This window comes from Drosophila virilis, chromosome 4 (genome assembly GCF_030788295.1).
Source record: "Drosophila virilis strain 15010-1051.87 chromosome 4, Dvir_AGI_RSII-ME, whole genome shotgun sequence".
NCBI lineage: Eukaryota > Metazoa > Arthropoda > Insecta > Diptera > Drosophilidae > Drosophila > Drosophila virilis.
In genome coordinates this window covers 17,892,842-17,916,825 of record NC_091546.1, presented here as the reverse complement: position 1 = coordinate 17,916,825, position 23,984 = coordinate 17,892,842, and the positions used below count along the sequence as shown (strand labels likewise).

The 23,984-nt window shown below is 42.3% G+C and overlaps 1 protein-coding gene and 1 long non-coding RNA gene across 2 annotated transcripts in view; both read right to left on the bottom strand.

The window, feature by feature from the left end:
* LOC116651397 (uncharacterized) overlaps positions 1–23,984 on the bottom strand; it is a 151,035-nt gene that overhangs the window by 106,298 nt on the left and 20,753 nt on the right. Inside the window, exon 2 of the long non-coding RNA XR_011416729.1 lies at positions 23,823–23,883. This is a non-coding gene — a long non-coding RNA (uncharacterized lncRNA). The remainder of the gene's footprint in view (positions 1–23,822; positions 23,884–23,984) is intronic.
* Positions 3,975–5,123, bottom strand: LOC6628966 (small ribosomal subunit protein eS10). The gene has a single exon (XM_002051535.4). It carries the CDS (start codon positions 5,039–5,041, stop codon positions 4,562–4,564), a length of 480 nt encoding a protein of 159 aa, XP_002051571.1. The 5' UTR covers positions 5,042–5,123; the 3' UTR covers positions 3,975–4,561.

Sequence of the window (23,984 nt, the reverse complement as noted above, 5' to 3'; positions counted from 1 at the left end):
ACATCTTAAAGTTTTGCTAGGTGTATATAGTTCCAGATTTGAAGCATTCAGAATTGAAACTTTAATAGAAAGCTTTAGCTTTTCTTATTTATATATTCCTTGAATTGGATATAATTTAAGGACCTTTCCGAAAGACACATCACCAAGAAACAAATATTTTAGAACTATCCAAATAACGTATTAAACAACTAGTAAGTATTTCCTTTTAATACTTTAAAGAAACGCCCATCTTTTCTTCTTTAGTTCCCCAACTGTAATAAGTCAAGTTTTATACAAATTTAGCATATCTTGGTAAACTCAGCGAGCTGTAGATATGCCGCATATTGATTCGGCTGCTAATTGGGGAATTGAGAGGCATACGAGGGCAAGAGAAGTCGACTATCTCACGGCTGCCCATTGATCTGGGGCTGCTTACTTATTGCAATTCAAACAATTACCATAAATGACGATAAATGGCCAGAGTTTAATCAGAGCTGAGCCAAGACGCAGCAGCTCATTCGACTGGGGGTCCAGTAGCCAACTGGACAACTGTGTACTGGGGCTGCCAAAGCGGAGACGCAGGCGCGGCAGGCACCTTGGCTGCTTTACGATGGCAGTTGGCGGGGCACAGCTTTTGTGCGGCGTGTCAAACGTCAACCTACTGCGGACTGGGAGAGTTAAACATGCGCCTTGCAAGCAGGCTGCGAGGCAACCAGTAGAGACTTTGACTTTCCCAAGCGCTGCCAGCGTGCAACGGCACCCATTTGCCATGAAATATAACCTCAATCAACATTCGCTCATTACCAGCCAAGCAGCCAGCGAGCAAACGGCGGCGGCGTCGGAGGACTCCAGATGACATTTTATTTATGAATACCAAATTGTAAATTATTAACATGTTTCACGCAAGTTATGGCCGGGCCGAGTGCGAGCTCTGACAGCGAATGTCCATGTCCACGTTCACGTCCAAGTCCAACTGCAACGGGTCGCAGCCAAGCAGGGAAAGAGACGGCGAGAGAGAGAGATAGATACAGTGAAGCGACTGGCGATGGATCGCTGACTGGTCGGCGAGTCCATTGGACAATCTCCATCTGGTCTGGCCGTCTGTGCCCGGGCTGCCTGCCTTCCTGCCTGCATTCGCCCAATGCAAAATTTTTCGCGTGGCAAATGAAAAGTTAATGGCCCGCTTGGACATACAAATGAGGTTATTAGCGCTTGATTATGGCGTCCATTTAGAAATGCCATACCATGGGCATGTACTCCCATGAAACGACATCAATCGGGCGAGCAACCAACAAGCCAAAAAAAAAAATGTACAAAATGCAAATGACATAGAAGAGGGTGAAAATAATTGTGGGTTTGTTGGTGCCAAAAGCTGTTAGTTCCTAGTTATGAATCCAAACTATTCGAATAATAATATGATAAGATAAAGTTCGCAGATATTCCTTAAACTCACAGAATTAAAGGTACCCAGAACTAAATGAAAATTAGCAGCCAAAATAATTTAATATAAATGGAAGTTTTGAGAAATGATAAAGGGGAAAGCAAAAATGGGAGAGTAAGGATATATTCGATACGTCAAAGATTTGATACCCTTTAATATTTAGAAAGTCATTTCAAAAGAAAAACTTTACAACTGAGGCTATTGAAACTAATCAAGAATATTTATGGGGTCGGGAATGTCACCTTCTATGCGTTACACAGTTTATAGCAAAATATCAATACCCTCATACAAGTGTATAAGAATCTGGTCGGATAAATAATTGAAAATCATTATGTCCAACGTCAAGATCCTCTGTTCCAACATATATATACTAGCACTTAATGTCATCAATTTAAATACCTTCTGACAATGTGCTTATTATTTTTTAAAAATTGTAATTTTATTATTTTATATATATTATTATATTTTTTTTACCTAAGGAGAAATCAATTTGCTAACTGAAAAGAAGAATCCAAGTAAAAGTTGGCATAGTAAATTTGCAAACTCTGCATATAAGGACTTTTGCTACTTTCTTTTAATTCACAAACCTCGATCTTTTAACCCATGCATATGTTGTACGTATATATGTTGTACTAGTTATTTGTTGCGACCTCAAAACGTAGTGTTCATAAATTAACACTCGACTAAGATCCAAAGATCGGAATCTGCAACACTTGAATACGTATACGACGTATAGGTACGCGTGCTTCGTATACATGCATGAATGTATGTATGTATGGAAGTGTGTATCTATATATCATTGCTTGAAACACAAATCAAAGCGCTGCGAAATCTCGGACACTTCCTGATGCAGCAGATCCAATGGACCGAGTGCCTCAGCGCGCCTGGCTTATGCCTTATGGCAACTGGCCGCATCGTTAGGGACGTTTCAATAATTTACCTGAAAAATTACATGCGGCCAGGTGACGAATGAAAGCAGCCGCCGCTGTGGACAGCAGTAAAAGTTGCCAAGTGAAAATCGCCAACTGATTGCGATTCGGTCAAACGGACGGACGGATGAACAATCGGACAGACAGACGGACAGAGAGCCTGCGACTTGGCGACTTGGCAACTGCGAGCGTCAATTTATCTTTCTCATATTTTTGCAGATAAACACGAAAAGTAGACGGACTGCAAACAAATCATGCGACTGACTGCATAAATCACACAATACATTTGACACTTTTGGGATGCCACTGCAGCCACCAATCGCCCCTCCTTCAAATCCTCTACCCCGATCCCTCGACCGTCAATACCAGTCCGAATCTGAACGAAGCACCTCTGGATAAAGCAAACGCGAATCTTGTCTTTGATGAGAATTGAACTGAACGAGAGAAAAGTTTCATGGGCTGGGTCAGAAGTTGTATCCGTATGCCTGTTTGTGTGTGTTGACCGAGGTCAACGCTGATTGCCCGTGAAATTGTTGCCTGTCCCTCAAAATGGCTACCCGAACATATCCCAGTGCTTTGTATCCGACAGGTATATACAAATACAGATAGACACTCTTTAGATATTGAAAAGTGTACAATTTGTTGAAGTCAGGACCACTTCCTCATCAATTTAATCTCCTAGTCTTAACCGCATTAGACTTTTAAAATATAATTTAATAGTTTTATTTGTACAAGATTAAAATATTTTAGGTATCACAGGAGTTTTGAAAACTCAGCAGCTAAAAAGGCGGATGCTTGGTCTCCTCTGTATCTCTGATAACGATTCTCAATAAAAAAATTATTTGATAAATTATTGATTTCAGATGTAAAACATAAAACTTTCCTACAACCGTTTTTCACGTGTTTTATAAATACATATAATATTTTATGCTCTTCAATTTAAACGTGAGCTTTCTTCAGTTTGTCTTATAGATTCACCTTGGTAAATAATCCTATATCAAGCCAATCTATGACAGGGTCTCTTACTTTCGAGATGCCGACGCAAGCTTTTCGGTTAATGTTATTTTAAGTTTCATTCTTTTTTTGTGATATTTTTTTACTTAATGAGGCTAAAGAGTTAGGGTTTGTTTCAAAGTGCCAAGGGAAAAGCGGGGCAAACGCTTAACATGCCACCCATAAAGTGATGGTCTTGGTCTTGGTGTCTTCCGAAACGCTGAAACGCGAAATGTTTGGCTACCAGGAGTGGCCTGTGCTGAGCCGCAGCAGCTCCGCTCCGCTCGACACGAAGTTGATTACACTGATGGCGTTGCCGTGTAGCTGTCAGCATCGTTGCCTGATGACGACAATGATGAGCTCGAGGACGCGGACGCCGATGTGGTCGGTGCCTCGCTGCAGTTGCTCACTGACGGCGGCTGCTGCTGCTGTTGTTGCCGTATCTGTTTGTTGTCAAAGCGGCAAGCGTCTGCCGTCTGGTCAGGGGTTGCCCGTAGCCGGCGAGAGTCGCTCGACTCGACCGACTCGCTGGCTGTGTAATAAATCTGTCAGTAGGTGATTTTTATGGCCCCGCTCGACACTCGCCGCTGCTCGCTGCTGTTTATAATCAAATAATAAATGCGCTCCAAACGTTTCCCAGCTCTTCCCAGCCAGCCAGATGCCCAGCTAAAACCAGGTCTGATCCAAGCTGCGTTGGCGTGGCCAGCACTGCAACGTCAAGCTGTGGATTTATTGTCGTTATCCCGCGTCGGGGTGAATTGTTTATCATAATGTAGACACATATTTTTAGTGGGTATTTAAGTAGACAGCTAAAAGTGCAGTTGATTGAGCAACTGAGCGGTAAGAACTGGGCAAATGATTGAGTCTATGACGCGATGCAATAAGGATTTTACACAATCAACTATAAATATGTTAACTAATATTTTTAAGGGCACAAAATAAATATATCAGGATAAGGACGCCAATTTAGATCTTTACCAAGTCAAGATTCGGTTCGCATGACTATATAACCTAGCATTCACAGTGTTATAGTTACTGTATGACATTTCGCTCCAAGAATGTGGTTAATTCCAATATTAATATAATACTAAAGTTAACTTTAATATATATAAGAACATGAATAAATAGTTGTTTACTCGTTTCTTAAGTTGCTTCAGCTTTGGCATAACTAAAGGCAAATTCTATATGAAGTTCTAGGAAAATAGGATATTTGCCAGCTTTACTTGCGGCCGCGTCCAAAGCCACCGCGGAACTCCACAGACGCGGTGCCAGCTCCCACATTGCCCGTTTTGTCTGTCTCATTGGGACGCTCAGTGCGACGGTACATGGTGCGATCGTCGCGTTCCTTGCCCTCACGTGGTCCACGGGAGCGAGGATCTTCGGAGGTGCGCGACATGCGGACGGGCTCGTTGCGGCGCTGCAGAGTGGTGGGCACCACCTCAGTGGGCATGTGAAGGTAACCCCTGAGGTACTCGATGCCTTCGTTGTTCAGGCACCAATAGAAGTGGCGCCAGGCCGTCTGCTCCGAGACGTAGCCGCGCGACTTGAGCGATTGCAGAGTCTTGATAACCTGCAAATTGGTCAAATGCTTCAACTCCTCCTCCGGATGCATCTTCTGGGGTGCGCGCTCTGCAAACATAACTCCCGAACGGAAGAGCACGGTGTAAATTGCATTGCGATCAACTTTCTGCATAAACATGTTGAAAATTTCCCAATTTAATTTTACTTCGACAGCTGTTCGAGCAATGTCAACGCAACGATAGAATTTTTCGCGACAGGTTAGCTTTCTCGTCACGCTAAGTGTTGTGTAACGTTCAAATTAAATCGATAGATTGGGTCGGTACCTTATGGGTCAATCATCAGTAATTGGGGCTTTTTATTTTTATTTTTGACACGCATTACCAGCACTTGGCCTAAAAGTTGCCATTGGAAATGCAAAACTTAAAAGAAGTGTTGGTGAATGCCCTTATTAAATTCAGAGTTTTCAGTAAAGTAGCAGAAAATAATAGACAAAACGTTTAATTTTGAAGTTTGATGTTAGCCAATCCAAAATCATAAGCGCCTCGTCGCCTCAAAAGACAATTGAGGTTGCCCGTGTGTGTGTAGCCACATGTGTATTCCTCGCATCAACAGCTTCGCAGTCGTCCGTCTCCAAATTGGCCAAAAATATGTCAAAGCAGCGGCGCCGCGACAACTTTGTTAAGTGCAAGGCACTCGGTGGATTCAGTCCGCATTCATATATACATATTTATGCATGTACATATGTATATACATATGTATGTATGTATGTATCTTTCCCATCATCCGATGTTGTCACTTGCAACGCGTTGCTGCAAATTGTCACCGTGTCTGTCACAACAGACTCAGCCCAGAAGGACGGACAGCATCGAAGGAATGCCTCATATCTTACGACCGACTGCCGGCGGCTAACACAAAATGTCAATGTTCTTATTGTTATTGTTGTTTTTGCAGTTGCTCTTGTTGTTGTGGTTGTCGTCTCGTCGCTGCTTTGATTGAGTGACGGTCGCTGCGATGTTTGCCAAGTCGACGGCCAACATATCAGGCATTAGATCACCTATGCAAACCAACAGCGCGGAACGCACCTCGTGTCTATAGGTTGCGAAGTTTCCTCATTCCGGATTTCTAGCAAGAAAGTAATAAGTACTCGACTTTCACTTGACTTTTTAAGCACACAGTACAATTGCCAAGGATTGGGAGTATTTACTTTTAACACCCTGAACCCAAAGGAAATGACAATCCTGTTAAGTACATCAAATGATATATTCATGTTATAAAATCTAGTGCCTTGAAACTCTGATTACCAAGTTAACTTTTCAACTTCCCGATATCGAAATGCTTTTTCTTGTGAGCATTTCCCTGAGCTTATGAAAGCTAGAGACACCAAGTAGCGTATGCAGCGTATGTGGGGACTTTTTCTCTTTTTTTAATACTTTCCATTGTTCCACACCAAAGTGCAATGAGTGAATTTTAGAAGGTACCATCATTTACTTTAGTATTAGAAGAGCTGTAACACTCTCGACGAAACTCGTGCTATTAAAAGTAGTTACAGGGTATTTCTTAGTTAATAGATGTGTTAAGTAATTATTTTCACAGATATATCAAGTTAATGTAAGCCTGACGAATGGCTCACTGATCAAGTTAAAAGTTTGATACCGAGAATTTGTTCCAGACTTATGTATATACAAATTTTTACATAAAAAGTTGGTATCACGATTTGGTCCACGGAAAATGTCGAAAATAAGTAAATATGTATGTAACATGTCATGGTCCAAAAGCTAAAATAAAACATAATTCATAAATGAGCGCAACATTTGGCGCTGTGATGGCCACTACACACAGAGACTGATGGACTGATGGACTGACGGTCTGGCATAAGATCTTGAGCAAAAACTACAACGACATAAATTGTCAGCTGAAGCGTTTCGTCTAGCTCGTCACTCTGGCGTATGAATGAATGTCATATTCTTGGTTGGAAATGACGAACTGCTGACAGGTGGCAACGTCTAATTGGGCTTCTTAATTTTTTGACACTCGGTTTGCCAGCGCATAAAGTGATTTACATGCGGCACAACCTCCCCGCCAAACGCTGTGCTTCAGAATTAGTGAATGCTGCCCAAAAGACACAGACAATTGCTTGGCTGCAAGAGGAAATTCCTCGGAATTGCCACATTTCTTCAACGTGGTCGTCGTCGTCGCTGCTGTCATGTTGACAATCCGCGATTGCCGCTCACAGTTGAGGCTGTGACAGCTGAGAGGGTAGGGATGCGGGACGGCTTGCAATTGGCACAAGGCGGCCAAGCAAATCGGACAACCACGCGTTCATCATCATAATCATCATAATTCCCTGCCAAAATAAAAAAACCAGAGAAAATACTGTCACCATGAGGCATGTCAGCCTTTTGCATTGGCACAGTGGAATGCAAAGGCACATGTATACACATGTAGATTGATCGATCATTCAGAGAGAAAAGGCTAAGGAAAATTAATTATAGAACTCTGGCATAGAAGAGCACTGACCACAAAGGCCTTCTACTACTTAGAACAGAAATTGGCAAAAATTTAACTTGTGCCTGGATCCTCATTGTATCGAAGGGACAAAATCTTTGCATCTTTGAAAAGTTATAATGACTCCAAACAATACTTGTTCGTTTCATAACGAACAAATGTTAACAGGATAGTGTTTTTATTATTGCGAATAAACCACAGTGTCAACAGTAACTTTTGTGTTTGCTAACACTAAATGCAGCTTTAAATATTAAAAATTATATACGATTTTGTGTATTTTGCAATACGGAGTTTTTAAACTGAAAAACATCAATTTAAGTATATTTATCAAATATTTGAGGAAATAGTATTTGCGTCAACTTTACATATATTGCCTTTTCCATCTAATGTCAGGTCGAGGTGTATTTTACTCTGAAGTGGCATAATATATGTATACATATACGCACATATCTATCTGAGCTCATTTTTATATACATTTATGGCAGTAGTGTTGCGAAATGCTGCCATTTGGACAGTCAGTGCTTGTAAGCGTGCGTCAGCAAATAGTGCGTTAAAACTATTTTATTTTTTTCGTTTCGCAGCACTGATCCTATTAAAGTAAATCGACACCATACAATGTACGTACGGTTAGTGGTAAAGCTCATTTGAGCTATGTTTTGACAGTTGTGCGAAGAGAATTAAATAAAATAATAATTTAAAATTAATGTGCTATTGAGAGTTTTTCCAACTCAACTGATTAAAGTTGTTTGCTGCAAGTACTCTAAGTAAATTACGATTTGTATTTGCCACTTTTTTGGTTTGCCATCCAAATACGCGCGTATATATAACATCGTCACCTTTAATTAAGTTCCACTGTGCACGACGCCTCAGTTTCATCAGGCCTCGAAGCTAAGAGAAGCGCCCGCAGCATCATCCACAGCGGCGAAGACGACGTTGACGCTGATGCTGAAGCTTGTCACTTGTCAGTTGTTTGTCATCTGACATACATGTGAGTGATATATAAACACACACGGTCGGTCGGCTATGCGACTCGGGACTTGGCCATGTCGGCGTCCACGTTCCCCAGTACTGGGGGTATTATCCATCCACATTCATGTTCACATGCAGGCACTTAGTCTAAATTCCCGCGTACTTAGCGGCATGTACTTGCTGGTCCAACTCTCTCTGTTACAGAGAGAGGGGGAGAGAGGGAGAGACAGAGGGCGAGAGAGACATACACATACACTAGATATATGCAGTTTGGTATGCTGCTTGTTTTTGTCAGCAAAATTTATTGCTTCATTTGTTTCGCAAAATCCACATCCAAAACCTGGCACGAATCGCCGCCTCGGCCACAGCAGCCGCAACATGAGCAAAGGCCTCTTTTAAACAAGCAACGTTCGGTAGGGGGGAGCTTACAGTTTAGTTTTTCATATTTTTCAGATGTCAGTGATATATCATCGGGCAAATGGCCACAGCGAACACAGCGCCGAAAAAAAGCAGCGTATGAAAATATAATTGAATAACTAACCATCAGCTCGGATCAAGTGCCACTTCCGCTCAACTTCCTTTCAAGTGTGCATAACATCTATCAATCAATCTGCCATATGTGGACAATTTATGCTCCAAAGCATGTACAGAAGCATATCGCGATACCGTATATGACCGATACATAATTCGATATAAGTATAATAAGTATATTTAAAATTATGGCGAATCGAAGATCTGAGTTCTTATATTGGAGACTCTGGTATTGGTTTTTACTGCAGTCCATTGGCTTTTAAGTCTTAAAGACATCTTAATCAAAGTTTGCAAAAATAGAGCTCATGTAATATACGCAGAAAAATGTCCTTATATTTGTTTGCTTAGCTTAATGTTGCGTTTTGTCACTTATCGCTTATAATTTTTAGCATGTCAAAGCAAGTGGGACAAAATGTTTGCTAGCAAAGTCTGCCCTGACGTTAGAAGCGAAAGGCTCTCTTCTAATAGTTGAACCGATAGTCCACCCAGTTTTAAGTGTTAAAATCTTCTGCTTGTTGGTTTTTATTTACTAATAGTAATAGCTGACTCTTTTGATGTATTCTTTTTTAAGATAATTTGCAAAAATTCAACAGCTATCAATAACGGAAATTGTGATGAAGCATGTTCAGTAGCAAAAAGCGCTAATTTCATGCATTACCTAAGGCTTTCACAAAACTTGTGTCTAATTTGTTAAGTAAAATAAGCCACAGCCGCAAATAGGCTCGAGACACACGTCTGACCCATCTGTTTGGTTTGTGTCGTGTATATGTAAAAAAATATATATGTATATATGTATATGTTTATGTCTGTACACTACCGTAGGGCTCTTATGACGTCCATTGAATGACGGACGGAAAGCAAAACGTCACGTACTTTTGATTGACGAAACAAGCGCGCACAAAGCTCAAATCCATCTAAGTTCGTACTGACAAATCGCCAGACTGCGAGAGAGACGGACGACGCGTCGTCGTGGTTAGAACAAAGCGCCAAAAGGCGGACGGTAAAAGTTTTGCAATGCATTTGCACGGGGTTTTCTCTCGCACGGCACTGTGAAGGACTCATTTGTATGTGCAGTTGTTGTGCTCGCTGCGTTTTCTATATGTATGTCTATGTACATACATAACCATATATAAAATATATATAAACCTCTACAAGTTATTTAATCTCATCTGTCTATCAAGCTGTCCATCAATTTGCCAGTCAGTCAGTCAATCAGTCAGGCTGGCGCTTAGCTAGTGCTGTTCCGTTGGCTTCGTGTGTTTCAAAAGCACCCAAAGTCGTAACAATGTATGTCCATTTAACAGGCACATCTAACACACACACACACACACACTCATTTACACACATACATGCTGAAGGATTGTGCAGTAACTACGATTGCTGTCCATCATTTTGTCTGCTCTATAAATTTTCTATTTTAAATTGACAGCGTTTCGTCCAAAACTGAAGCTAAACGGAACCGAGGCACTCAACCTCAGGTTCTCCTGCTTCAAAATTGAACATGCAATTGAATGGATTGAGCGAGTGACTGCCTGACGGACGGACGACAGACGGCAGAACGGAAGGGGGGGACAAACTGACGTCCTGTCTGGGCAAGTGAGCGAACGGGTCGAGGCAGTTGACAGATTGACGTCGTCCTCGCCGACCAGCCCGCCCGACCAATCTGCCCAACCCGCAGTCATCACCACCTATTCTATTTAGTGCTGAACTTGAGTTGCAAAACGGATTTTCAATTGGCATTAAATTATACTCAAGGACAGCGTTCAATTTAAATGGCATATTGCATTTAGCTAAAGGATTTTATGGTTATTATACGGAGATCGCTAGACTACAAAAATTTGTGAAAAATCATAACTGGCAAGTAAATATTAATGATTGCAATTTTTTAGCATTAGTTTTTTGCTAAAATATCCTATATGGACACATATCCTATATAGAAAAAGGTCGAAATTTCCCACCTCCATAACTAAAGAGATTTTCACGAGGTTTGGCTTTGTTTTTGCTTTGTCCTCTTCATCAATTTGGCATTTAAATCTGGGCATATTATTCATGGACAAAATTCATGTAAAAATGGTACCCTCAAATATCCTATATGGACGTAGGGAAAAATGTTCTGCCCCCATAACTCGGTAAAGTCTCATCAGATTAGCACGAGGTTTGGCTCTTTGTCTATTTCTTTTATAAGTACCACGGGCAAGGCCGGGGTATATCCGCTAGTACATATATAAGTAGGTATAAGGCCAGGAGTGAAGTGTCTAAGCAGTAATATGCTCAGACTGATTTGTACATCCTTTCAATTGCAATGTCTGGCGTCTTTTCGTCTGTAAACGCATCTTAATTGTGGACTATGGTGGCACTTGCACTGCTTGTAAACTTGGTGAACTGTCACTTGTCCTGCCAAAAGTATGCCCAGGACTTTCGTAAGAAACGCAATTATTTGGTCAACAGAAGGCTCGTAACCCTCAAGATACACACACCAACACACACACACACACACACCTCACAACCCAGAGGAGTTTTATAGCTCAACAGTTTTGTAAAGGCGCCGGCAGTCGCGTCCTGATCAAAATTTATGCAAGACTCTTGTTCGACAATAACAACAACAAAGGATCTGGAAATTGTCTGTTTACTTTAAAAATTATTTTCACTTGACTGAAAAATCATTATCCCTAAGGTAACACACTGCGCGTTTGTTTTGCGTTCCGGTTGGCAAAGGGAAAGTTCAAGCCCCCCTTCCTCTTCTATGTCCGATGTCCATCAACTGTTTGGCATGGCTGGACATGCGTTCACACAGCCTTGCCCCTACAGACCCACTCTCCCCCGCTCTCTCTTTCCCACGTCCCACTCTATCTCCTTCTCACCGCGCCAACCAAGTCTAACGCCCACAGTTGATTGTGTGGACGTTGGACAGTTTGTAAGGATGAGTGGGTTGGGCACATTATGTGTATATGAAAGGATAGAAACCTGTCTCTGACAAGTCATCGTCAGCTGTCAACTTATTCTTTTGAAGTGTATTTAGTTGTGTTGTTGTTGTTGTTGTTGTTGCTGCTGCTGTTCAACTGGGTGGTGGGTCCTTCATCTGTTTGGTCATTCATTTCAGCCCCCTGTCCGACCCTGTCTCAAAAGCGACTGACTGAAAGATTGAATGAAACGTGCGCCGCCGAGTTCGTCAGTTTGTCAACTTTGCTTCATTTTGCCTTTGGCCTCAGTTCCTCAGTGTTCTGCTGATGCTGTTGACACTGCCGCATAATATAAAGTAACGGTACAGTTAATGTCCCACACTGGACAAACTGTCAACCGTGTCCAATAAACGCAGACAAAGCCACAAACACAAACACACACACAATAAGTGTGTGTTAAACATATGTGCGGAATGACGCATTTTGTATGTGCAATAAAATATACTAGAAGATTTTTTGTCATCAGGAAGTATAGCATAGCAAATAGTTGGTAAACAGTTTTGGCAAGTTTTATTAAAATGTAGGTTTCATATAGTTACGTTTCGACAAATACTGCTAGAATCTCTAGTGCCGAGTTTATAAATAATTATTCTTAAAACTTGGTTTGGTTCCCAAAAAACACAAAAAACGTTTACTGAGCCTTGGTTTTTTTTGGCTGCCCACTTGAATCTTAGCTCTAATCAGTAAGCCATTTCACCATTTGCAGCAGATTCAAAGCACAGTAAATTATTGTCTTTCCAAAGTATAAGTATTATCGATGTGAGGTCAATTAAATCGAGATAAATATTTTCAAAAATATTCTAAGAGAATCTAAGACGCAAAGATTTAAGCCGGAATTTGGACACATAAATACCAAAAAAATACCAAATACCACATTTCTCTCATACTAAATCGTAATCAAAATAAAAAAAATGCACAATATTGAGAGCAGCTCGTCTTTTATATATGTCGTTTGTTTTTTAAGCCATAAGGAAACACATATAATTGTGGCAAGGATATAAACCGAATGCACTTTGCAACTGATGTGTGTGTGTGTCTGCGTGTGTGTAATGGCTTTTAGGTCTTTGCAATTTGTTGCCCTCGCAACTAAAATCAACATTTCAATTAACAGGAATTTGATAAACTTTTTTGTGCAGAAACCTGCAGCAGCAGCAGCAGCAGCAGCTAGTTAAATTTCTATTTAATTTTTGGCCAGCAAGTGGAGGACGAAGTTCGTCAAACCAAAACTGAAAAGTGACGAACTCTGTCCAGGCGACGGCGACCCTTCATCAAGCAGAAACAACAAAAATTGTTGGAAATGTTGAAGGGAGTGAGCAAAGTGAACACAAGCCAAGAGGCCAAAAGGATGCAGCGGGCTGGCGTACTACAAGCAGAAGATGGACAAATGAAAAGCATAAGGAAAAAGGACAATATTGGACAAGTTGGTGGCACACATGCGACAGAACTAGCGAGAGCGAGAGAGAAAGAGAAATAGAGAGGGACGGAATGCTGCCTGAGCCGTGGGCAACGGCTGGGTCAGAAAACATCCTGACGAGATGTAAAGCGACAGCAGAGTAGCAAAGGCAACAGCCGTTGGTTTGACTTGAGATTGAGTTGATGACGAAAAAGATGACAAGTTGAAAATTTTTCTAATGAAGGACCTTTTGTCGCACAAAGGACACCCACACACACGAACGCACACCAAGAGACATGCAAACCGATGGGCAGACATGCGCTTGTACTTGTATTCGTATATATGTAGTATATATGTATATATATTATATGTATATATATTATTTACCAGCGGAAACTCATTTGATACTCTGGGAAGTAACTCGAACTACTAACCGAAGCGGAACTACTCTTGAAATGGGATTCCAATTGGAAAATTGAGAACTGTGAAAGAGTTTAAACTAAAAGCATTTAAGAATTTCAATTGGTATTCGGCCTAGATAATCAATTAATTGATAACAGCATTTGACCTAAATATTGATAGTCCTCGAACTAAGACAATATATTTTGTAAAAACACATATTAATATAAGGGCAATGGAGATTTTTTACAATACTCTCAGTTTGGTATTTTAAAATCAAGTATCTATCAACATTAAGCTTTAATTCTTGTACCCGTATGATAAATATATTGACATGTCTACTTGATATGTCAACAAATCAAGTTATATTGAAAACTAATCCAATATCAATATCGATCTTTAAATACATTTATCAATACCTTAATGGGTTTGGCGATATGTGTCTAGCATGTTTCTTAACACCTATTGCCTGCATCTGCATCAATATCTATATCTTAAGGCTTTTATCGATATCTGCAGTTATCGATATCTAATGAATGATATTGATATATATCCAAATGGAACCCATTGCCCTCATCTGCATTATTTTTCGATATATAAAAAATGTATTTTCCGAAAGAGCGCATCAAACTCGTTTCAAATAGGTAAAGAAATTGTGAAGTGTGCTTGTTGGTGGCGTCAGCGTCGTCTCGACTTTGAAGCATGAGAAATTACAAAGTTACTCGCCTCCAGTTGTCAATCCGTTGAAGGATCTTTGTTATCTGCTCCAATGCACATGCGGGTGGCGGCTGTCGACCGGTTACAGGACCGGTCTATGGCCAAGACGTTTGCCCTGATGGCACGAAGATGATGTCCCTGAGTGGATAGATAAAGGATTTGTGATAAATGAAAAGCAACTGGCGTATGAAAGCAAAAACGTAAAGAAAAGAAAAATATGTGTCGTCGTCGGACTGACGGACAGACGAACAGAGAGCGGACAGCGCACAGGTCCTCCGACTCATTGGCGGTCCGTCGTTATTATCCCGTCGACAACAACTCGGCTGACATCTTCGTCAACGAACAGTGCTCTTAACTTTGATGTACACGCAGTTGTTTCCTGCTACCAACGCCCCCAGGTTGCTCTAGTTCGAGTGCATCAGCGCACAGCTGGGGGTAAGTTTGACCGGAGCTTGGGTTGAATATCGATTCGAGATGTGTTAAAAAGCAGGCAAGACCATATATACTTATATACTGTATATTAACGCAGAGCTTCCGGAAAAATATGACTCTCTTATATGATCTATTTGGTAATACTCGAATTTGTCTTTCTTATATACGAATTCTCAATGCTCAACTATTACTTCTGAGAGGGGGCAGTTGGAATAAATTGCAAAAATAAATTGAAAATATGAAATATCGAAGGTTGACATCCTAGCGAATGATTTATCCTTCCGCTTGTGTCTCTGTGTCTCTACGCGTGTGTCGATTTGTACATTGCTTGTCAGCGTTGTCCATTGTCAATTCGTTTGTTGTCACATGCGTGTCCTGCGGGTGGTTGTTTCATCATCCTCAGCATCAACAGAAGCAACATCGGAAAGAGAGAGAGAGAGGAGAAAAATGAGCTGGTGCTGCACAGCTTTTGGTTTGATTGAAGGTTGTGATATTTGACAGATTCGATTGAAAATCCTTTGGGCAAGCACAAGACAAACTCGTTCTTCGGAGTTGGACTCGGACTCGGACTACGAGTCGATTGAGTGACAGACTGACCGGCCAACTGACAGCCAATCCGACCGTACACACACCAAAATCGATGGGCAGACCAGACTGGACCGCTGCGGCGGCGGACCCATCAAGCCGAATGGGTGTTGCAGATTGTGACAGCGGCAAAAGGGTAAATAACAGCTGTGGAAGGGAGAGCTGAAGCAGACTCTGGAAATAAATTGAAAGTGCTGTGAACGAAAATTGACGAGCTGCCATCGGAGCACAGGGGCGGGTTGCGGGCAGCGTGGCGTGGCGTTTGAGGAATCCTTCCGCTACAGTTTGTCTGATTGAGTGAAAGGTGATTGAACTTATTTGCATAAAATAGCCAAACGTAGACAGCTTCTACTCTAGTTTTTCATTGTCAGAGTTGTGTCTCTCAAAATGGTTGGACTTTAATTTTTGGGCTATGCTTCGAAATGGAATTGGGGGGCTGCGACTGGGACTGGGACAGGGGCTTGTGAGTGCCAGACAATTGCGTCTTGCGGTTTGACAAAAATACAGAAAAAGACATTTCCCAAAGACAATTGCAGTGCTCTCTGATTGAAAATGGGAGGCGGGGTATGGTGAATAACACATCTGTTTCGTACAAATTCATTCAGTCGATTGTTCCCAGCCAGACAGGAAGACAAGCGCCAGCTGGATGGGGGTACAGGCCCAGGCGACACTCAATTCCGTCAACAGAAAAGTTCAATCAGAAATTAAGAAAACAGCCGCCACGCAAAAATTGTCGCTGGGAAAAGGCGCGAAAAACTTTGCACCCCGCGAGGCCAATGGTAAATGAAAAGAAAATGGCATTAGACAATGAAAGAACTCTAGGAAAAACTGAGCCTGGGTCGGTAGCCCCGGAACATTTCATCGCGTGTCGAAGACGCATTTGAAGGCTCGACGACACTTCAGACACTTCCGCACAGCGACAGGGAATCGAACATTGGGAGTTGGTGGGGTTTTCATTGGGTAAATCAGTAAAGACATAAAAAAACAGTTTTTACCCAAATGCAGATTAATATCTTTAATGGAGAAGTAGGATTTCCTTCTAGTTCGATTGAAGTAAAATTAAAATTGGCCCATCTGACAATTTGTTTCGATCTGTGAGTAAGTTAAGAGAGTTAAGATCAATTGGTTAGGAAAAGGAAGCATGTATATGATGATCTATTTAGAGCCCTGCTTCGGCTTGTAGTAAGCTGTAGGTGCGCCTTTTATTAATATTTAAGAATTTCCCATTATTTGTTTTCCTTCCAATAGTCCGGTACTTGAAGACAGCATTTGTTTATTTACACTTTTCCAACACTTGTCTGTCTGAAGTCAGTTTCAAGGCTCCGTTTGCTTCTTCGGTTGGTGCCTGTGAAATATTTTGCAATCCATTTCTGTGTATAGCCAAAGTGACTTTGCGTTGATTGAAAAAAATAACCGAAACGGGCATAAATTTTGCGACTGGCAAATGCCACAAATTCAATTTACGATGAACAATCAATTTTGTATCGAACGATCGCAGGTTGACTCTTGGCCCTCATTCGTTAGGGGCCCAGCCCCAGTGGGATCCCAACTAAACAGCACACAACACCCGCCACACACAAACACACTCCCATAAGAACAACAACAACAACATTTACTTACATATTTCATTTTGTTTATTTGCATTCCGCCGCACGCCGCCGCATGGCGTTGCCGGACTTTCAAGTTCTTGACGTTACGGCTGAGTTTTGATTCTCAGAGGTAGAAAAACTTGCTGCGGAAATTGAAATTTAGCTGGGCAAAGTGAAGGCGGATCGATTGCAGGCACTGATCAAAGTCTTAACGGCTCACAAAAAACTTACTCGCCTGCAGATACAAAGATACTTTGCTTGTGGCTAGCTGCGTATCTTTGGCTCTCTCTATCTCTCTGACAGCACTTGTTGTTGTTTTTGTTTTGTTGTAGTTGCTGTTGTTGTTGTTGTTGTTGTTGTAGTTGCTGTTGTCGTCGTCACTTGGTCTGTGAGCCACATTGGGGCCTCAGTGCAATTTTTATTGTTGGCATTATTATCGTCACATGTCGCTCACTAATTGATTTTTCTTGTCGCCTGCCTCGTCGCTCGCTCGTTCGTTCGCCTTTCGTTGGATATTTCGATCGACTCGGATCGTTGCTCGATCTGAATGATTGGCTATATTGCTGTTGTTGTTGTTGTTGTTGATGTTGTTGCTGTTGTTAATTTGGTTGCTGTTGTCGCAGTTGCTTGCAAATTTTGTGCGCACATGACACTTGCCGGGACAGGCAACATCAGCGCTGCCAGTGCTGCCAAATGTGTCAAGTTGCGGTTACATTAATAAATTTTGCGTGCATCACACTCGCGCACCTCTTCCTCGGCCCGCTGCTTCTCCTCTGGCGATCTACTCCTCTGTCTGACTTTCAAATAGCGGCCAACGGGGTGTCAACACAGCTCCCACTTTCTTCTGCAGTTATCTATATCTTTGCTTGATCTGTAGATGTCTATTCCCTCAAAAACTTTTTGTTTAAAAATTTAAAATCGGCATAAGGCTTGTGATTGGTACAATGGTAGAACTACATTAAAAATTGTTAAAAAATTTCAGAGGCACACGAAGAGTATTTACGAAATAGGAAAAAGGTCTGCGATTTGGTTCTGCTTTTTGCCAATTGAACGAAAGAGAATCAATGATCCCAGCTGCGATTTGGACGCTGAGTTGTTTGTGGACATGTGTGTTGCTTGTTTGCATTGACATTTTGTCACTTAATTTGTTGTTGTCGGGCTGCTGCTGCTGCAGGTTGGTTCCCTGCCTGCCTGCCTGCCTGCTTAGTTGGTTAGCCTGGACAGCCAACTGGTTTGGCTATGGCCCGGGCAGCTGGCAGCTTGCTGCTGCTGTTGCTGTTGCTGTTGCTGCTGGTCGGCAATTGCCTCAGCTGCATGGTGCAGCAATTTGTTGGCCGATCTCAGATAGGGCAATTTTAATTGGACTTAACGGAAACTAGCTAAGAAATGCATGCAAAGCATACAAATGAAAGGTGAAACCTGGCCGAAGCAGCAGAAGGGGAAAGCATGTCAAACTCTTGGCTAAGCGCTGGTAAATGTACTGGCTCGGCGCTGTGAATTGAGCTATCTAAGAGTGATCATAGCAGCAGTGATCGCAGTTTGATTGCGCCCGCCGGAATCCTGAGACCGAATCAGTCTTTGACAGGAGCACACCACAGATCGTGAGAAATTCTCATTTTGAATGCCAAATGCCAATTGATTTTCACAGCAAGTTAAAATTCCAAGAGTATCAGAGGTTTGTTTTGGTTCAACTGGGATTTTTTTCATTAAACGTTTTGCTCTAGACCTTCGACTTTTTATCGACGGTCAAAGGCTTTTTAAATTAATATTTTTTAGTTCAAATAAGTTGCTTTGGTTATTCGAAAGATAGATTAACTAGAAATATCCAAAAGTTTGCTAAACAATTTGCAATTTCTGAAAAGTTTTAAGTTTTAAATTTCGGAACAAGTTTCGCCATCATTCAAAATAAATATTAAATTATTAATAAATTCTTGCTTGAAAAATAGAAGGGAAATTTAAACGGATTGGGAATTTAAAAGGGAATTTCTCGTTATTCGCTTCGACGTACACAGCCCTTATCAAAATTGGCAAGCAGGAATTTATCTTTATAAAACTAAACTATCTAAAACAATTTCTTTCGACTATCGACAAATGGGAATGCATTCACCACGTGGCGACCAGTTGGTTAGAACTGAGAAAGCAACCTGTTTCGAAGCTAGCTCCAGTTATGATTGATTTGACTGAACAACGTAATCTAAACTCTTTCGTCATCAGCTCCATTGGAGGCGGCGACGGCACTGGCACTGGCTGAGTACGTCGCCTTGTGAAACACCTGCGCCATTATTTTACGTTATTGTCGCACACAGCGGCGCCAATATATCATTGATAGCCGATGACGACGATGCTGCTGCTGCTGCTGCTGCTGCTGACGCCAACGACTCATATGCCCCTACAAGCATGTGTGTGTGTGTCACGTCGTGGATGTTGCACATTTCTCAGACGTCACAAAGACGACTCCTTGCCCTGCGACGGCCAGCCTGACCGTAGTGGAAAATGGGGTTGGGCTGGGGCTGGGTCGTCGCCCGGTTGGGTCTTGGTCTTGGTCGGGCTGGGCTGGGTGACTTATGTTAGCTGCCGCTGCAGCCGGCACATCCATCATCTATCAAAAATGAATTCATCTCCGTCAAATCGCTGGGCTTGCGCTTTGAATGTGGGCTACAACATTTATGAATAAATTGCACGTACGTCGACACCTCATGGCTGCTGCACTCACTCGACGCGGAGTGGAGTGCAGCAGCAGCCACGTCGTCGTCGTCGTCGTCATCATGTCAACCCACTTGGCCGGCCTAGCCGCGCATTGCCAAATGAGCGCTGCTGTCGCTGCCATTGGACCAGGACAGGACCGGGACTAGCTGAATAGGGTTAAGGGGTAGGGGGGCGGCTGTCGTGGCCACACGGAGACGAAGACGATCATTTGCTGCCGCCAGGAAATTTCAAATTTATTATCGCATTTGCCATTATTTATGATTTGTGCAAAATCTTGTCGTATATCAAAGTCAATGGTGTGACATAAACTATCGATGGCTATCGATAATTTACGTCAACTCTTTCAAACTAATAACAACAAATACAACAACAACAACAACAACAACAACAACAACGACAAAAAACAACTAAAATAATGATGATGCTGCAAATGACGCCGTTGCCAGTGTGCTGCATGGCATTCAGTTCCCGGAAATACATTTCGCGAATTGCATCCGGTTCAGCAGACGGCATCACCAACGCGAAGCTCACTTTGGGAATAGTAGCTAAATCAATTGAAGTGATTTATCATTAATCTCTGGCTAGGGTTCGGTTAATCTTGCTCCCACGCTTAACAAATACTTGTATCGCATATTAACAAAGATTGATGTAAAATTAGAAAAGTGTTAAAAGAAAACTTTCGTGGAACGCTCGTGGCATCCTCCAAAATGCTAACGAGCTCAAGCTTTTTCTGAAAAAGCATGATGTAGACATCATGCTCATCTCAGAAACACATCTGCACACAAACTTGTACCTAACAATGGAGGGGTACGTCTGCTACCGTGCGGATCACCCTACAGGACGAGCCAGAGGTGGTGCTGTAGTGCTGGCAAAGCAGGATTTAGCACACTACCATCTACACACAGTGACCTCCAGCGACACACAGCTGGCTGCTATCATGGTGGAGACTCCCTTGGGCGAAATCCTCGTTGCGGCAGCATACCTACCACCAAACATCCCCTGGAACCGAGCGGAATTTGATTCCCTGTTTGGCCAGCTTGGCCCCAAATTCATCGTTGGAGGCGACTTCAACGCTAAGCACAGACTGTGGGGAAACTACAGAGCTGACAGCAGAGGCACTGCGCTCCATGAGGCGCTCACTCCCTGCTCAGCCCAGGTACTGGCCACCGGTAGACCTACCCACTTTCCGTACAACCGGCAAAGTACGCCTTCCTGTATCGACTTTTTTATATTCAAGGGCATCCCCAACAGCGTACTATCGGTTCGCGAAGAGTATGATCTATCTTCCGACCATCTGCCACTCCTCACAACGATCAACACGGCTGCACAAAGGATCCCAAAAAAGCGCAGGCTTGTCCTCCCTGGGTCGAACATCCAACGATTTAAGGCCGAACTAAATAGCTTGATCAACCTAAACACGCAGATTCTGTCAGTTGAGGACGTCGACGCTGCAGTACAAACCCTGTTGGACCAAGTACATGCCGCAGCCGCCAACGCTGCGCCCGCACATATCTACTCAGCCCCTACAAGCCAGCGGCCAAGGACGTTTTCCCCCATATTGGAAGGTCTTCTCGCCCTAAAAAAGCGACTGAGGAGGGAGTATGTCCGTACCCAGGACCCCACGATTGACAGGATCTATCGTCGTATTGCTAACAGGGTCAGGAAGGAGCTGATTATCTCGAAAAGAAATGCCACAGACACCATGCTGGAGGAAGCAACGGCAGACGAGAGCTCCAAATTCGCGCTGTGGAAACTTAGCAGTCGATACAAGCGGCAAGCTGCGCCAAAGTTCCCCGTTCGACTTCCCGATGACACCTGGGCCAGATCACCAATGGACAGAGCCGAAGCCTTTGCCTGCAACTTGGAGGAGCGCTTCAAGCCGTTTGAGACCGCATCGCATGGAAGGATACAGCGAGTCGCGCAAATCCTGGAGGCGCCACTCCAAATGTCACTCCCTGTATCGCCAATCACCTTCCAAGAAGTAGAGCAGGAGATGAAGAGATTAAAAAGCAGCAAAGCCCCTGGGGAAGATCGGTTGGACAACCAGACAATCAAGCTACTGCCATACAAGGCGGTGCTTTTTCTCGTCGCCATTTTTAATGCAGCTCTTCGGCTAGGTTACTTTCCAGTGGCTTGGAAGAAGGCACATATAATCATGTTGCACAAGAGCGGAAAGCCCCCTAATCAACTGGGATCCTATCGCCCCATCAGCCTCCTGCCTGCCTTTGGTAAGATTCTGGAAAGGTGCATCCTCAGAAGGGTCCTGGATACCCCGGAAATAAAACGCTTGATCCCGAAGTTCCAGTTTGGGTTTCGACTCAAACACGGTACCCCTGAGCAACTACATCGGGTCACAAATTATATTTTGGACGGCTTTCACAGGAAAGAGTATGTGGTGGCAGCATACCTCGACATCCAAGAAGCCTTCGACCGGGTGTGGCACGCAGGACTCCTCTCCAAGATAAAGGACAAATTGAATCCGCAGCTATTTAGCACCATTGCGAGCTTCCTAACTGAGAGAACCTTTCAAGTGGTGCAGGATGGAGTAGCCTCTCAAACCAAACGCATAAAAGCGGGCGTTCCACAAGGCAGCGTCTTGGGTCCCACGCTATATAGCCTGTTTACACATGACATGCCCACAGCAAATGCAAGCAGACGGAATGATCGGCAGGACCTTCTGGTGGCCACGTTTGCTGACGACACGGCAATCCTTGCAAAAAACAAATGTGTGTACGTGGCAACTGACCTCTTGCAGGAATACCTCAAGCGATTTGAAAACTGGGCTTGTAGATGGAACATCGCAGTGAACCCTGGAAAGTGCGCCACGGTTACCCACACTCTACGCAAGGACTCATGCCCCGGACTTTTTCTTCATGGTGAGCTTCTAGAGCAATATCGTCAACACAAGTACCTAGGTGTCACTCTCGACAGACGACTTACATTTAGTAAGCACGTCTCTGCAGTAACGAGCAACATCAAATCTAAGATAAGGCGAATGAGCTGGCTCCTCAACTCCAAAAACAAACTCTCGCTCCGAAACAAGGTCCTAATCTACAAGGTAATCCTTGCCCCAGTGTGGCGTTACGGGCTTCAAGTTTACGGTATAGCTGCAAAAACACACCTGAACAAAATTCGCATCATTCAGGCCAAAACCCTGCGCAAAATAACTGGAGCCGAATGGTATATTCGCACACGCGACATCGCCAAGGACCTCAAGGTTCCAATGGTGGGCGACGTAGTCAACAGGCAAGCAGCGAGCTACTCAACAAAGCTCCACAACCATCCAAACATCCTGGCGAGGAGCCTGCTAAGGAGGCGAAGAAGAAGGCGACTGAAGAGGACCTACCCAACCGACCTAATCGATCGTTATGTATAGGTGACAAGCTTCGTTAATTACACCAAAATATGTTTCTGTAATCTGTTAACCTAATTGTATAACTAATTGTAAAACCACAATCATCGCTAAGCTAAGTTATTATGTCACTCTGATAAAAGTTGCTAACATAGAGTAACAGGATACCAGATTTCTTAATAAACAAAATATAAAAAAAAAAAAAAAATAAAAGAAAACTTGACCCAGGAGGCTTTAGCTAGCCATAAATAAGATAAGTCAATCAATTCCGGAGTATTGGAACTTTCGCTTGGGATTCGCCAATTCAAAAGTGGAAACATGTTATCTAAGAAAAATTGCCATCTGTAAGATATCTTCCCCGATAATTCAGAATATTTCATGCCCGTAAAAGGTATCCAGCAAATATTTTGTCAAATTTAGATAATTATTTCAAGTATCTTTCCCGAAGTTTTTTAAATATCTATTACCGAATATTGCTTATCTTTTATAGTAGACTTTGCATCTAATGTCAAATCGAATTTCATTACGGCTCATTTAAACCTTCCAAATTAAATCACTTGTATTCAGACCGGCAACGGCAGCAGATGTCTGCTACAACAAAATTAATATTTTAATTTAAAAAAATAAAAACCTGTCTTTTTTATTAAATAATTCAATTAAAAATTAATTAATGTGTCGAACAAATAAATTGATCAAATAAACACATTCGAAATCAATGTTAAATAAGATCACAAAGTTTATAAATAATATACTTTAAATCAAAAATAATCAATATATACTTCAGTTTCTAAATGGCAAAAAATTAATTAAATATTACTTACCTTTTTTTTTTTCAATTCTTCGATCGCCAAAATTAAAGTTCATTTAAAAGATGACAATTTTCTATAAAGAAATTAAATTTGATATAATAAATATTTTTTTATTTACAAAAATTATAAAAAAGTTTCATGTGCATTAGCAGAAATGTTTCCAAATATTTAATA